The following is a 15,945-nucleotide window of genomic DNA, read 5'->3' as shown; positions in this document are numbered from 1 at the left end:
CTACAAAAGGTCACGTCTTCTGCTGTTTACTAATAATTTTTTCTTCTTAAAAAAAAAGTTATTCTTCAAAAGATATCTGTAGCTTACAAGAAAATTGAAAATAAATTTTCCCATACTTAGAGGAAGCTTTTGACAAAGTTGATTGGAATACTCTCTTTCAAATTCTGAATGTGACAGGGGTAAAAAACAGGGAGCGAAAGGCTATTTACAATTTGTATAGAAACCAGATGGCAGTTATAAGAGTCAAGGGGCATCAAAGGGAAGCAGTGGTTGGGAAAGGAGTGAGACAGGGTTGTAGCCTCTCGCCAATGTTATTCAATCTGTATATTGAGCAAGCAGTGAAGGAAACAAAAGAAAAATTCGGAGTAGGAATTAAAATCCATGGAGAAGAAATAAAAACTTTGACGTTCGCCAATGACATTGTAATTCTCTCAGAGGCAGCAAAGGACCTGGAAGAGCAGCTGAACGGAATGGACAGTGTCTTGAAAGGAGGATATAAAATTGAACATCAACAAAAGCAAAACGAGGATAATGGAATGTAGTCTAATTAAATCGGGTGGTGCTGTGGGAATTAGATTAGGAAATGAGATGCTTAAAGTAGTAAATGAGTTTTGCTATTTGGGGAGCAAAATAACTGATGATGGTCGAAGTAGAGAGGATATAAAATGTAGACTGGCAATGGCAAGGAAAGCGTTTCTGAAGAAGAGGAATTTGTCAACATCGAGTATAGATTTAAGCGTGAGGAAGTCGTTTCTGAAAGTATTTGTATGGAAGTGAAACATGGACAATAAATAGTTTGGACAAGAAGAGAATAGATGCTTTCGAAATGTGGTGCTACAGAAGAATGTTGAAGATTAGGTGGGTAGATCACGTAACTAATGAGGAGGTATTGAATAGAATTGGGGAGAAGCGAAGTTTGTGGCACAACTTGACTAGAAGAAGGGATCGGTTGGTAGGACATGTTCTGAGGCATCAAGAGATCACCAATTTAGCATTGGAGGGCAGCGTGGAGGGTAAAAATCGTATAGGGAGACCAAGAGATGAATACACTAAGCAGATTTAGAAGGATGTAGGCTGCAGTAGGTACTGGGAGATGAAGAAGCTTGCACAGGATAGAGTAGCATGGAGAGCTGGATCAAACCAGTCTCACGACTGAAGACCACAACAACAACAACTGTTCCGTTTCGTACATTTCAGGCCCTTATGAAAGTAAGGCATTTAGTGACTGCCGATATTTATGGCACCACACACATTTCCTATTGCAAAAATTATATTACAAGTCAGTACAAACTATTCTCACTCATCCGATACTGTATCCAGAGGCTCAGCTTTATGTCTGCTCGGAGTGCTGCTGGTGGCAGTGTATAACAGAAATGAGAAAGTGTGCTCTGACTGTAGTTTTGTTTCCAGCTGTGGCGTTTACAGAGGCTACGGATACAGATACTGAAATTCTCTGACAGTTACCAATTTCAGAAATAAATATGCTGATACTTTACTAGTACAAACTGTAAAGTGGTCGATTTTGAACCGTAAACGTCAGAAAATTTACACACCGTGTCCACTGCCTTTCCACGATGCCCCTAATGATCTAATGAAGGCCAGGGAAAATTTGTGTATCTCCTGAGATGTGAACAGCTGCCCTGCGTAACCACTGGCAGGTTTACTTACCTTACACTTTAAAAGATGTGACACTTACCGAGTAGGTGAGCTTCTGACTGGGATGGAGGTGCAACTCCGCGAGCCTCGGGCAGTGATCGCAGAGCTCCTGGATGACGAGGGGGTTGACATTGAACCACATGCGCACTATACACAGGTTCGGGATGTTTCGGAAGATCTCTATTGCTTCCTGCTCGTTCCCACCACCCTTACGGTCATCCAGATAGCACTGCCACAGGGCCCTGCAACATAGTAATGTGTCGATAGTTCATTCGCAAATAGTATCTCTGACAATTTGCAAACAGTGTGTAGTAACCTATTTTAGCATGTATAATTGAAGCTATGCTCTCATAAAACCAGAAGTAAACAGATAAAAAAATTAAATGGCAACAAACACAGACACAAAAATGGAAGAACAAGAACAACACTACCTCTCAGAGCTACCGGTTCCTTCACGTGGCAATAGAACGAAAAGATCATTTGAAGTACCTTTATCTTTACAGTTCTGTACCTCAATTGCTAAAAGCGGAAGCCCTTACTGTTTCACTCTATTGTCCAACTGTCTGTCTGTGTCAGACTGTTAAAACCTTTTTTTTTTTTTTTTTTTGCAATGCGTAGTCATATCCACTTCAAATTTATCTCACATATTACCATCTACCGTCCCTCGGTGAAGAAAAAAATTTAACCCTCGAAATGGCGTGCCTGCGCATAAAGTGCACCGATCGCAAATGATATTGTTTTGTTCTGTTCCCTAGTTTTACAATTTGAAGTCCATATCTATTCCTTCACTGTTTCTTCAGCTAACACAGTAATAAGTTGTGTTGTCGTACAGCCGAAAGAGCAGCACTAATATAAAATAAACAGCAACCTAGATGAAAAAAAATTACGATTCAAGCAAGAAAATGCCCAGATTCTGAGCCAGCAGCACAATCCCACAATCGGGCAGTTACCTACGAGATAATTAGTAATCAAGTGTGGGTCGCACGGACCTGACCCGACTGTGCCGTGTAATGCTTCGAGTGGGCCATCACTGTGGGGTAACACTTGTACGTGGCAACAGCATGACACGGAGGAAGGTTTTCTTTTATTATTGTTTAATTAAACAGTGATTTAGCTCATATAATGTAAGTTTATTTTATCACTGTTTAATAACACTAAGATTAAACTCTGATTTTGCACATACACGTTTACCTCAGTAACGTAAAGACAACTATTCGTCACATGTGTACAAAGTGTGCTACACACCCACTGGAGCAATAAACTTCTATGTCAGTGCAATAAAAAGATATGGCCATTTACGTTGCAAGTTTGATACTCACAAACTTACTCATCGAAACCTATAGGATGCAGAATCATGGAATTTTGCATGAAGCAAGTTTTTACAGCACAACCAAAGGAAAAAACTCCAAAAATTGTTAATTTGCAATTATATCACATGAAAAACATTTTATTTGTCTCTTGTTATCAGACAGACTGACTGTCCACAATCTGTTAAAATCCCTTTTTCTTAGATATGTGTACACATATCAAGTTGAAATTTGTCACACCTTAATGTCTACAGTCCCTCGGCAGTGTGAAGAATGTAAGCTTCTAAGTCAATGTAATCCAAAGATTTATTATTTATTACATATTATTACAGATTATTTACATCACAAATTTTGATACTCGCAAACTCGCTCATTAAAATTTAGGGTACTCCTCATTGACGTAGAGTTATGAAAGTTGGCAAAAAGCATATTTTCACAGCATAAATAAAGGGAAAAAAAAGAAAATTATGGATTTGTAATTTTGTTATATGAAAATTATATTTCTTTTGCCATTTCAAATATGAAATTAAAACATTCCTGGAAGTCTTGGAATCTCTGGGACTCATACCTTGCAAGTATCAATGTCAATACCAGGCACAAGTCACTAATATTCTAGATTGATAAATGAATAAACTGTTTCATATACATAAATAAGTCTGTATGGAACCCTCAGTGTCCAAGTCCTACTCTCATCTGGTCAATTTATTCTTTCATTTCACCTCGCTGTGCCAATGCAATTTGTGATTTCATTCCACCTCGCTATGCCAATGCAACGAGTCCCTCGTTTCGACAGTGGTAATATACACCACTCCAGAGGAGTTGTGTGCCCCTATGTCTTCCAACAAACAAATCATACTTGCAACCGAAAATTATAAAATGTCATGGGCAAGAGTACAGTTATTGTTTGGGGTTGTTAAGTTATATTTGCACGTGACGAATTCTATCAAAGAAAGACATCTTCCGAGATGGGGTGGCGGTTGTAGCAGCTTTTTGAGAGGAAATATCTGCTCAGACACAGAAACATAAGATACACATACTGCCATCCTTAGAGGTGCACCGAGTTCCAAAGCATAGGTAGAAACATTTTAAGGTTTTTAAGGAAAGAGATCCCCATTATCCTGTCTGAGTCTCAGTTTGGGCATAATATATTGAATCCAGGAGGTTTAATTGTATATGAGTTGGCATGATTTGTGAAGGAAGTACATGTGTTATTAATGCTCAACATAGGTCTTACTTGTGAGCTTTCAAACCACAAAATTGCAATTTTGGGTGATGTATGATTAATTATAGATGAGCATAAGAAGAAACTTATTTTGGAAACTACATAATCCTTCAAGAAATGGCTAGGATTCTGTCTAGTTCGAGGGTTGGGCTAACTATATTATCTCAACATTGTGAATGGAAAATACTTTCTAGGAATAGCAGAAAAGTGCATTGGATAATCGGATGACGAATTGAATCAGGATCTGGGGTCACATCACGTGACGAGTGAAGAGCCCGAAGAGTTCTCAATCGGCGAAAGCGTCATCGTATAATTTGTCGTGATGGAATGTCATCAGAGACGTTGCAGTACACTTTCACAGCTGAGTAGCCACTGCAGTGTCTTTGGTCCACTTTAGCAGCAGCCAGAGGTAGGGGGGACTCGTGGAGAGGGGAATAACAGCTCCAATAGCACGGGTGGTAGTGTCCGAGGCTTTGCCGATGCCCTCTCGACAGAGGGGACAAAGTGGTAGAGTGCGTGCAAAATAACGTGGCTGATAAATGCGCAATCGGCACGGCACGGATGGAGGGGCAATAGTGATGGGGGTTGCAGGCACGTACTGTACGGGGAATGCAGTGGAGGGAAGTGCTGTTCTAAACTAAATTCTACACTCACATTTTTTGTAAGTATTAAGTGGAGCCTCTCGGTGCCCACACTTGTATAGTGAGCATTCAAAAAGATCTACTGTCACCTCTGCTTTGGTTAGTGTCTAGAAAGAATTCCGCTGAAAATGCAAAAAAAGCAGTGATTTGGTTTTCACCAGGCTTTTTAGCCATTTGTAACTTTTAGAGAAGCATCACATCTTGCAAGTTTTGAGTAAAACCTACACATTTATTCTCCTCACTTACATGCTGTGCACATGCAGCTGCAAGAGAATTCTGAAACTGTAGTTTTATTAATTGAGGAATTGAAGAAAAGTCAAGTCAAGTCAATAGCTAATGAAAAAGCACATCCTCACTACAAAAATAAATGTGTAATGTCTTCACTGATGCTGTTTCAAAACCCAACGGCATATCTCGTTTCACCAGCTATCGATGGCCCTTAAGAATTACACTCTTTCGTCAAAAAAGTCTGTAGTTAGTGGAAATAACAAGGTAGATAATGAAGTTTTGCACAATAACCATTTGGAAAAATATTCTCCTCTTTGTTCGCTATCATTTGCCAACAACATTTCAACAACTGAAACTGTTTGAAAAATATGAGGAATGTTGCGGGTTGCAAAAGAGTGTGCTACACCAGATCAATTTTTTTCAGACTGGTTACAAGTAAAGACCTACACCAAAGTCTAAAGAAAAATTCAATACGTCAGCTAAATTTCATACACGGCTACATATTATGCAGTACGGCCCACACGCAAAATCATAGCGACCCCCAGTTTTCATTACAAACTTTTTCGAAGTTCGTGCAATATCACAATAACAATGACCAACAATGAAATGATGGGCACATCATCACGAATCTGACATAAAAGATATATTTAACACAAAAATGCAAGTTTTTTACCAAACAGTCTCTGTAAAATCGTTTGAGAAAGACTGCAGGATGTGGACCTCGGTTCTGTCATCAAAGCGTGTTGCCGACCGGACAAAATGGGGCAAACAACATTGGCCTTCCTTTGCAAACAAATGAATGAACTCACCCTACATATTGGATGAAAACTGATCATTAAGCATCAGCCACCATTCGACAATGACCAGGAAGTGGCAAATCACTAGAAAGTGGTCACTGTCAGAAAGACTGTCACGTAGCAATCACTGTAGCAAGTCCATCAGTTTGGGGAAGAGAGCGCAAGGTCGACAGCTGAAAAAGTGCCACAGGCAACAATGATATGGTTAGGACAGCTCTCTTTGGCAAGAGACAGATCAAGACTGGAGAGAACCTGGTCAATCAGAAGGCCCCTACCAGATGATTTAGTACGAGGGCTATCCACAAAGTACATTACGTTTTGGAATTTAAAAATAAATAAAGTATTGGAAAACTTTTTTATTATATACAGATGAAAGCCACACTTAAATACTACTTTTCTACATAGTTGCCATTTAAATTAAGACACTTATCGTAGCGATGGACGAGCTGAGAAATTCCTTCATCGTAAAATTCGGCCGCCTACGGCTTCAACCACGTGGTTACCTCTTCTCGAAGCTGTGCGTCGTCATCAAAATGCTGCATAGCCAACCATTTCTTCATTGCTAGGAATAAGTGGAAGTCGCTCGGTGCCAGGTCAGGACCGTACGGCGGATGAGGAAACAACTCCCACTTAAAAGATTCGAGAACTTCACGAGTGGCATTTGCCGTGTGGGCCCGGGCGTTGTCACGAATCAGCAAGAGCTTTGAGCCCAACTTTTCCCTGCGCTCGTTTCGTATTGCTCTTCTGAGGTTGTGCAGAGTTTGGCAATACCTTTGAGAGTTTACTGTAGTGCCTCTTTCCAGGAAATCCACAAAAATCACACCTTTTCTGTCCCAAAAGACAGTCGCCATCACCTTCCTTGCCGACATTGTCTGCATGCATTTCTTGGGTTTTTGGGGGAAATTTGTGTGCCCCCACTGCATTCACCGCAATTTTGTCTCACAGTTCACACGCTTAACCCACGTTTCGTCACCAGTAACGATGCGATCGAGTAATGAGTCGCCATCTTTCTCGTAAGCGTCCAAAAACGTTAACGCTGCAGCCATTCGCTGATTTTTGTGAATCTCTGTCAAGATTTTTGGTATCCATCTTGCGAAAAACTTGTGGTAACCAAGCTTTTCGGTAATGATTTCATGCAACAAACTTCGTGAAATTTGTGGAAAACTCATAGAGAGTTCCGTTACTGTGAAATTACGGTTTTCACGGACCGCGGCATCGAATTTTCCGACAAGTTCGGCAGTCACTATGCTGGGTCTTCCTCTTCGCTCTTCGTCGTGAACGTTAGTTCGGCCATTTTTAAATATTATGACCCATTGACGCACTCCACCTTCAGTGATTATGTTGTCCCCATACACTTCACAAAGCTGCCGATAGATTTCTATCGGTGTACAGTTTTTTGCAGTCAGAAACTTCACACTTCGCGGCATTTTCAATTAACGCTGAAATTTCAAACTGTCACAGTAACTCAACGGAGTACAGCACGAACCTCTAACTAGCACGGCAGGATGCCGACTGAGCGGCTGAATGTAGGAGGGAAATGGCCGGGTGTGGGGAGTGGTTTCTGAAGATGTGTACAGGAGCAGAATGGGGAAGAAAATTAGCTATGCACATTGAAAGGAACTGTCTCATCGTTTGCCTCAGTAGATTTAATGAAATCGTGCAAAGCCTGAATATGGATGACTGGAAACAGTTTTGAATTGTCATTGTCCCAAGCGTGAGTCCCGTGTATTGCCACTGGATCCTTTCATCCGTTGGTAGTGGTTCTGGTGATAGTGATGGTGGTAATAACAATTATCATCATCATCATCACCATCATCATTACTAGCAATACAATATTAATAATAACAATATATGAAGCAACAGTATCATGAATATACATCGACAGCAATACTGAAGCAATTGGATTCTAAATAATACACGAAAAAATCTGTTCGTTCATGTTATTCTACTTTGTATAGTTTAATGTGGTGTCACCGCCAGACACCACACTTGCTAGGTGGTAGCTTAAATCGGCCGCGGTCCATGTAGTACATGTCGGACCCGCGTGTCGCCACTGTGATCGCAGACCTAGCGCCACCACCAAGGCAGGTCTCGTGATACGAGAGTGGACTCGCCCCAGTTGTACGAGAACCTAGTTACCGACCAGATGTACGAAGCCTTTCTCTCTCATTAGCCGAGAGACAGAATAGCCATCAGCTAAGTTAATGGCTACGAACTAGCAAGGCGCCATTTGTATCAGTGCCTATAGCTTACGAGTATTCAAGAGAGATGTATTCCAAGGACTAATAAAAAGATAAGTAATAAGCATCTACATACTTTTCTTCTTATTCATTTATAAGTTCTCATGTTCCAGACTTCACGCCCGTCTGCGATAGCCTTGCGTGCCCTATCGGCTACAGCGTTAGTCTAGCGTGCATTTTCAGCCATCTCAACTTCACGGTGTCGGCCCAGCTACCGACACAACATTGGCGACGAGCAAAAGAGTTTGTAATAATTTACTTGTGTCATGGCTTCGCCACATTCTCCAGATGTACTGTCCGAAATTTATCGCTTGCAGAATCAGCAGACGCAGGCGTTACTGGATGCCCTTGGACAGCTCGTACAGGGTCAACGTACCATTCAAACCGATGCGGCCGCCGCCGCTTCTTCGCTACCGCTGCCACTAAACGCTGTTGCACCTCCCTTTCGACCATACGTGGCAGCCGATGAGACCTGGCACGAGTGGTCTCGCCAGTTCAACTTTCATCTAGCTGCCTACAGAATTCAAGGTAATGAGCGGCAGCCGTTTTTGCTTTCTTGTGTCGGTGTGTCCACATACCGTGTGATAGTGAAATTGTTTCCCCGACGCGACGTAGCAACTCTGTCCTACGAGGAAATTTTGTCTGCATTAGATGCCTATTTCAAAGAAACAGTTAATGTGGTTGCAAAACGGTATACGTTCTTTCGTACAAAACGTACGGCCGGTCAAACTAATAGGGAGTGGGTAGCAACATTGCAAGGACTTACTAGGGACTGTGCCTTTGAATGTGACTGTGGTCTTTCTTATTCCGATACAATGGTGCGTGATGCAATTGCACAGAACGTTTCTGATGTTCGCATACGGGAGCAAATTTTGAAACTAGTTAATCCCTCCCTTCAACAAGTGATAGACATATTGGATAGACAGGACACACTTGACTGTGCTCAGGAATCTTTTGAAACTTCGCCAGCCGTGTGTAACATTAACCGGCCCGCTGGACGCGCTGCGCGGCCCGGTAACCGGGCCTCGCGCACGTCCGCACAACTGCCATCGCACAAACAAACGCAGCTGCCGCCGCGCGCTAAGCCACGTGTGCCGCGCCAGCCCACAAAAGTAGTGAAATCATGCCCGCGGTGTGCTACTAGACATTCGCGTGAACATTGCCCGTCACGCCAAGCTATTTGCTTTTTCTGCAATAAGAAAGGACATGTTCAAAGTGTTTGCCAGAAAAAGCTCAGATCAGACAATCACAATCATTCCAGGCCCTTTGCTTCGCGCCGGAATCGAACCAAGGACACTCAGGCTCGTGGACCTTCGCCTATGGACATTCATGTCGTTAATTCCACTTCGTCCAGTGACACTTTCTCTAACAGTGACTGTGATCGTCCCACAAAAACTGTGCGTCGACGTCGCCGGAAATCACGTCAATTAGCAAGTGATTCTGTACCAGTGTCTGTTCCAATTGCACAAAACAGTCGCTCTTGTCGTCAGCAGAACAATAAACTTTTTGTGGACTTAGACTTTGAAGGCAAAGTGATACCATTCCAGCTCGATACCGGAGCTGCAGTTTCCTTGCTCAATCACAACACGTACAAACAACTGGGCAAACCTCCGTTGCGTTCCGCAAATGTTAAGCTAACTACATATTCCGGACAGAAAATTCCTGTGTTAGGACAGTGCAGCCTTCTTGCAACATACAAGGGACAAACAAAACTTGTGTCATTTTACGTTCTTCGTTCTTCTTCGGCAGTGAACTTGTTTGGTCTAGATTTATTTAAGTTGTTTAACATGTCTATTGTAAATCAGGTCCTATCAGTGAATCAGACTGTGCCTACAGACAGTGTTTCTCGGCTGTGTGACGAATTTGCAGACATTTTTGCACCGGGCTTAGGTTGCGCTAAAAACTATGAAGCACATTTAGAACTGAAGGTAAACGCGCAACCGAAATTTTTCAGGGCGCGCAATGTTCCCCACGCATTGCGTGATGAGGTCGCAAGAACGTTACACGATCTCGAATCACAGGGTGTAATTGAACGTGTGCAAGCTTCTCTCTGGGCCTCACCCTTAGTAATTTTGCCAAAACCTTCCGGAAAACTGAGACTTTGCGTGGACTTCAAGGCCACAGTGAATCCACAGCTAGTGACTGCTACTTTTCCTTTGCCCCGCCCGGAAGATCTTTTTGCTAAACTGTGCCCGGGAAAATATTTTTCAAAGTTGGACCTAGCCGATGCGTACTTGCAAATACCGGTGGACGACGAATCCCAGCGCGTATTGGTGGTTAACACGCATCTTGGATTGTACCGCTTCAAAAGACTGCCATTCGGGTGTGCATCCGCCCCTGCCTTGTTTCAGCAATATTTACAAACTATTTGTGCGTCGGTCCCTACTGCAGCAAACTATCTGGACGATATAGTGATCTCCGGACAGACAGAAGAAGATCATCTTGCGAACTTACGAACATTATTTCAGGTCTTGCGGCAAAATGGTCTTCGCTTGAGGAAGGACAAATGTGTGTTTTTTGCTCGTGACTTACCATACCTGGGACATGTCATTAATGCCCAAGGCATACATCCGAGTCCAGAGCACCTCCGTGCCATACAAGAATTGCCTTCCCCTCAAAATGTGAAACAGCTACAGAGTGTGTTGGGTAAAATTAATTATTACAATAAATTTGTGCGCAATGCCTCTTCCAATTCAGCTCCGCTTCATCGCTTACGCCGTAAAGGTGTTCCGTTCGTCTGGACGACGGAATGTGAACGCGCCTTTCGCCAGTTGAAATCGGCGTTGCTTTCTAATACTTGCCTTACGCCATTCGATCCCCAGAAACCCCTTTTGTTGATGGTAGATGCATCGGATTTCGGGATCGGTGCTGTGCTTGCGCACAAAGTTGGCTCCCATGATCGCCCTATTGCCTTTGCGTCCAAATTGCTCTCGTCTGCGCAAAGATATTATTCACAAATAGAGAAAGAAGCTTTGGCTCTCGTGTTTGGTGTTACTAAGTTCCATGATTTCTTGTATGGTCGTCACTTTACCATCATCACAGACCACAAACCTTTGACATCGCTTTTTCATCCGACCAAGCCTGTACCTCCACGTACAGCGCAGAAATTCATTCGCTGGTCTATTTTCCTCTCGCAGTACCGCTACGATATCTTGTATCGGTCCACTGCTAAGCACGGAAACGCCGATGCGTTGTCCCGTTTGCCTGTTGCTGAGGATAGAGCATTCGATTCTTCCGAACTTGCTTGCATGTTCATTGATTCGGAAACCGATGAAGTGGTCGAATCGTTTCCGATTGATTTTCGTCGTGTCGCTACAGCCACAGCTGCTGACCCTGTCCTTGCTACTGTTTTACGTTTTGTTGCTACGCAATGGCCTTTGTCAAAGTCTCGGATCGAGGATCCGTTGGTTCGCCGATTTTTTGCTCACAAGGAGAAACTTTTTGTTCGACGTGGTGTTTTGTTGTTGCGTTCTGATAATGATCAGTCCAGAGTCGTGGTCCCACGTTCGTTACAGTCCTCTGTTTTACGGCTTCTTCACCAAGGACATTGGGGTATAGTGCGAACGAAACAACTTGCTCGTCAGCACTGTACTTGGTTCGGAATCGATGCTGCGATTACGAATATGTGTTCTTCGTGCCCGGCGTGTGCCGAACAACAGTCCGCACCGCCGCGGAAAGTCTTTGCGTGGCCAAAAGCCATTTCCCCTTGGCAACGCTTGCACATTGATTTTGCTGGTCCATTCTGGAATGCTCGATGGTTGGTTCTGGTCGACGCCTTCAGTAATTTTCCTTTTGCTGTCCGGATGTCTTCCACGACGTCCTCCGCCACCATCCAAGCGTTGTCTGCTATCTTTTGCATTGAAGGTCTTCCGCAGACTATTGTTTCCGACAATGGCCCACAATTCATGTCCGCAGAATTTCAGTCATTCTGCCAGGCCAATGGTATTCAACATCTGACATCCGCGCCGTTTTCGCCTCAGTCCAACGGTGCCGCTGAACGATTGGTCCGGACTTTCAAGTCACAGATGTTGAAATTGAAAGAGTCGCATTCTCGGGAGGACGCATTGTTGCTCTTTTTGTCTTCGTATCGCTCTCAACCCCGAGATGGTCGCTCGCCGGCTGAGTTGCTCCACGGTCGTCCTCATCGCACCTTGATGTCTTTGCTGCATCCGCCGCATCAGGTTCCTGTGCAGCGGCAGACTCCTGCTTTTGCTCCAGGCGACGTTGTATATTATCGCAACTATCGAGGTTCACGGCGTTGGCTCGCAGGGCGCATTCTTCGCTGCCTCGGCCGCGCGATGTATTTGGTTTTGGGGGCCTCTGGTGGGGTGCGTCGGCATCTCAATCAGCTGCGCCTCTGTCGTCGCTCGGGTTCTGCCGCTCCCCGTCTGCTTTCAGCGACGGTGCCGTCCGGTCAGCGCCCTGGGGACCCATCTACTGGCTCGCCTCATCCCCAGGTGTTACCGACGATGCCTTCCATTTTGCCCCATGGCGACGCGCCGCCGCCGCCGCCGCCGCAGCAGCAGCAGCAGCAGCAGCAGCAGCCGCCGCCGCCGCCGCTTGTTCTCCCGCCGGCGCCGCCCGCATTCGACGCTTCGTTGCAGCCGCCAAGCGCCTCCCAGGGTCACGCGCCGCCGATCGCTTCCCGTGACCAGCTGTCCTCCGCCATGGAACTCCCGCCCGCTCCGGACCACATGACGTCATCGCGCGTCGGCTACCCCGACGCTATGGAGGTTGACCCTTCGGTCCCTCCTGTCTCTTTACGGGCGCATACACCGCATGTTGACGTGCACCCTGGACTAGTTTTGCAGGCGTTTCCTAGCTCCCCTCGGACCGAATGGCCGGGTGCGGGTGGCACAGCCTCGCCTGTTGTTAGGCTCCCCACCTCATCGCATACGTCAACATGTGGTCCTCCCCACGGCGGGCGGAAGCCTTATCTCACGACCGTTCGCCGATTTGCGGGGGAGGAATGTGGTGTCACCGCCAGACACCACACTTGCTAGGTGGTAGCTTAAATCGGCCGCGGTCCATGTAGTACATGTCGGACCCGCGTGTCGCCACTGTGATCGCAGACCTAGCGCCACCACCAAGGCAGGTCTCGTGATACGAGAGTGGACTCGCCCCAGTTGTACGAGAACCTAGCTACCGACCAGATGTACGAAGCCTTTCTCTCTCATTAGCCGAGAGACAGAATAGCCATCAGCTAAGTTAATGGCTACGAACTAGCAAGGCGCCATTTGTATCAGTGCCTATAGCTTACGAGTATTCAAGAGAGATGTATTCCAAGGACTAATAAAAAGATAAGTAATAAGCATCTACATACTTTTCTTCTTATTCATTTATAAGTTCTCATGTTCCAGACTTCACGCCCGTCTGCGATAGCCTTGCGTGCCCTATCGGCTACAGCGTTAGTCTAGCGTGCATTTTCAGCCATCTCAACTTCACGGTGTCGGCCCAGCTACCGACACAACATTTAATATCAGCTGTTAGTCACATTTGGTTTGGGTCCCACACACTCGAGTAATGCTCTAAGATGGATCGAATGATGTATGTAAGCAATATTATTTGGAATTTGATTGCAATTTCCCAGTGAAATTAAATATACCATCTGCTTTACTTCCAATTGCCTATGTGGTCACCCCATTTCAGATTCCCACAAATGGTTAAAGAAGTGTTTGTACGAGTTGAACGATTCCAATAATAACTCAGGGATGTCGTACTCGTAGAATACCACATTCGTGTGTTTTCTTAAGTACGTAATTTTACTTTTCTGTACATTTAAAGAAAGTTTCGAATATTACGAAATCTTGAATACAAATGAACGAACAGTACTGGTTGCAAAACTGGATTTTTTATTTTATTTCTCCTCCAATGATGCATTTAAAAAACACATTACCGTAAGAATAGCTGAGATGTATTCAAAAACAAATGACCAGCTCAGTCTGACAAGAAGTACGTACATCTGCATAAATATGCAGCAGATTGCCTTTTCAGATAAGCGGCACCGTCCACGTCTACTAGAATGGGCTCGAGCCTACACAGATGCATCACGCAGTAAATACGTAGCAGCCACAGTTGCTCACACTTCATGTACTACTGAGAAAAGAAATGTACAAATAGAAACGGCTAGCATACACAGCCCACAGCAGGTGGATGGGATTGTGATAGGTTTCCAGATTTATTCACAAAGAGAAACATGACAAACACTAAAGCCATAGAAAAGATCTTGCTTACAATTGCAGGTAAAATGTTTATACAAATTGGTCATAGTAAACAAGGCTAAATATCTTTTTAAAAATCAGAAATTATAAAAGCCTATACTGCTGTAATGTAAACGAATAAAATCTGCACAAGGGTACCGAGAGAATTTATTTCTCAGTGCACCAGGCAGTATTATGGCTAAAAATTACTTCATGCACTTTCTTCTCCTTCAGTCAAAACTAGGCCACAGACATGCTAAATAGTGTCATATTACAGTGAGTAACCTCAGAAAGTAAGACAGAATCAAATATAGCCTATCTGGATGCTAATAACTGAGTCATAATACACTGACGGATAAAAAAATCTCGACACCCAGTGTGAGTTGTCCTACATAAATGAAAGTTGGAAGGCGTGTTTGTATATCTGAAAGATGTCACCTGTCCAGACTTCACACCAGTCGCGTAGCAGTGGCACCAGTGACGCCACTGTGAGGATGCGAATCAGATTTGCTTCAGACACGCACTCTAACTGTTGTGAGCTCTAGGTACCTTCGAGATCGGACACGGCGGGTTGACGTCAGTCACGAAAGGCTTAAAGACGACAAGGATGTATCGACACCTCGGTGAATTTGAGTGAGGTCGTGTAAGACGGCTACAAGAAACTGGATGTTACTTCTGTGGTATTGCAGAAATACTCGGCAGGAATGTAGCCACTGTACACTGATCACTGGCAGTGGTGGTCGAGAGAATGTACAATTGGGAGAAGACCGCGCTTCAGACGACCGTGTGGCACTGCCGAGGGGAAGGCCGTCGTGTTCGGTACGTGCGTCTGCAGCACTAATTTGAGCAGCACAATGCCACGATGAACTGTTACAAATTGGTTAGTTCGAGGACAGCTGAGAGCCAGACACTGTCTCACGTGCACTTCACTTACCTCAAACCACCACCACCTCCTCCTGCGACTTTAGTGTTGCCAAGTGTTGTCTGATCGAGCTGATTCTGCCTCAGTGCTCGACCTGTTGTGCTATCATTCGTGAACACCATTCCAGAAGGTGTTTTCCAAAAGGATAACACACGCCCGTATACCGCTGTCGTAATCCGACAGGCTCCACACAGTGTCGACGTGTCGTCTCGGCCTGCTCGATCGCCACATCTTTCTCCGATCGAGCACGTACGGGACGTCACGAGATGACGACTCCAGCATCGGCCACAAACTGCATTAACCACCCCCGTGTTGAGCAGCCGAGTGCAACAGGCGAGGAACTCCGTCTAACAAATTGGCATCTGGCACCTCTACAACACCACGAACGCACGTTTGCGTGTTAGAAATTATTCTGGTGGTTACACCGGTTATTAATGTACCGGCATTTCACATTTGCAAAGGCTTCTCTCTTGCTAAAATTAATCTGTGATCTCGAAATGTTAATCAGTTAAATATGTTACCTAGACAGATGTATGGCCAAAATTTCATTACTCTACAGTAATTAATTTTCGGTGCTGCGATTTTTTTCCATCACTGTATTTATGACCCCAATGACAATCCTATTTTTCTCCACAACGGTCAAATATTTTCGAGTTTTCGATATATCTGAAGGTGTTAGGAATTAGAGCATCCCAGACGATGATACCGTATTTGTCCAAGGCACCTATACTG

General features: G+C 44.4%; 1 protein-coding gene across 1 annotated transcript in view; it reads right to left on the bottom strand.

Moving 5' to 3' along the window:
- The window catches only part of LOC126471505 (uncharacterized), a 151,192-nt gene that overhangs the window by 111,245 nt on the left and 24,002 nt on the right, over positions 1-15,945 (bottom strand). Inside the window, exon 3 of the mRNA XM_050099724.1 lies at positions 1,697-1,898. Within this exon, the coding sequence (XP_049955681.1) occupies positions 1,697-1,898 (202 nt within the window). The remainder of the gene's footprint in view (positions 1-1,696; positions 1,899-15,945) is intronic.

Source organism: Schistocerca serialis, chromosome 3, assembly GCF_023864345.2.
Source record: "Schistocerca serialis cubense isolate TAMUIC-IGC-003099 chromosome 3, iqSchSeri2.2, whole genome shotgun sequence".
Classification (NCBI taxonomy): domain Eukaryota; kingdom Metazoa; phylum Arthropoda; class Insecta; order Orthoptera; family Acrididae; genus Schistocerca; species Schistocerca serialis.
The sequence above is the reverse complement of the archived record's forward strand: the minus strand, read 5'-3'. Positions and strand labels throughout refer to the sequence as shown.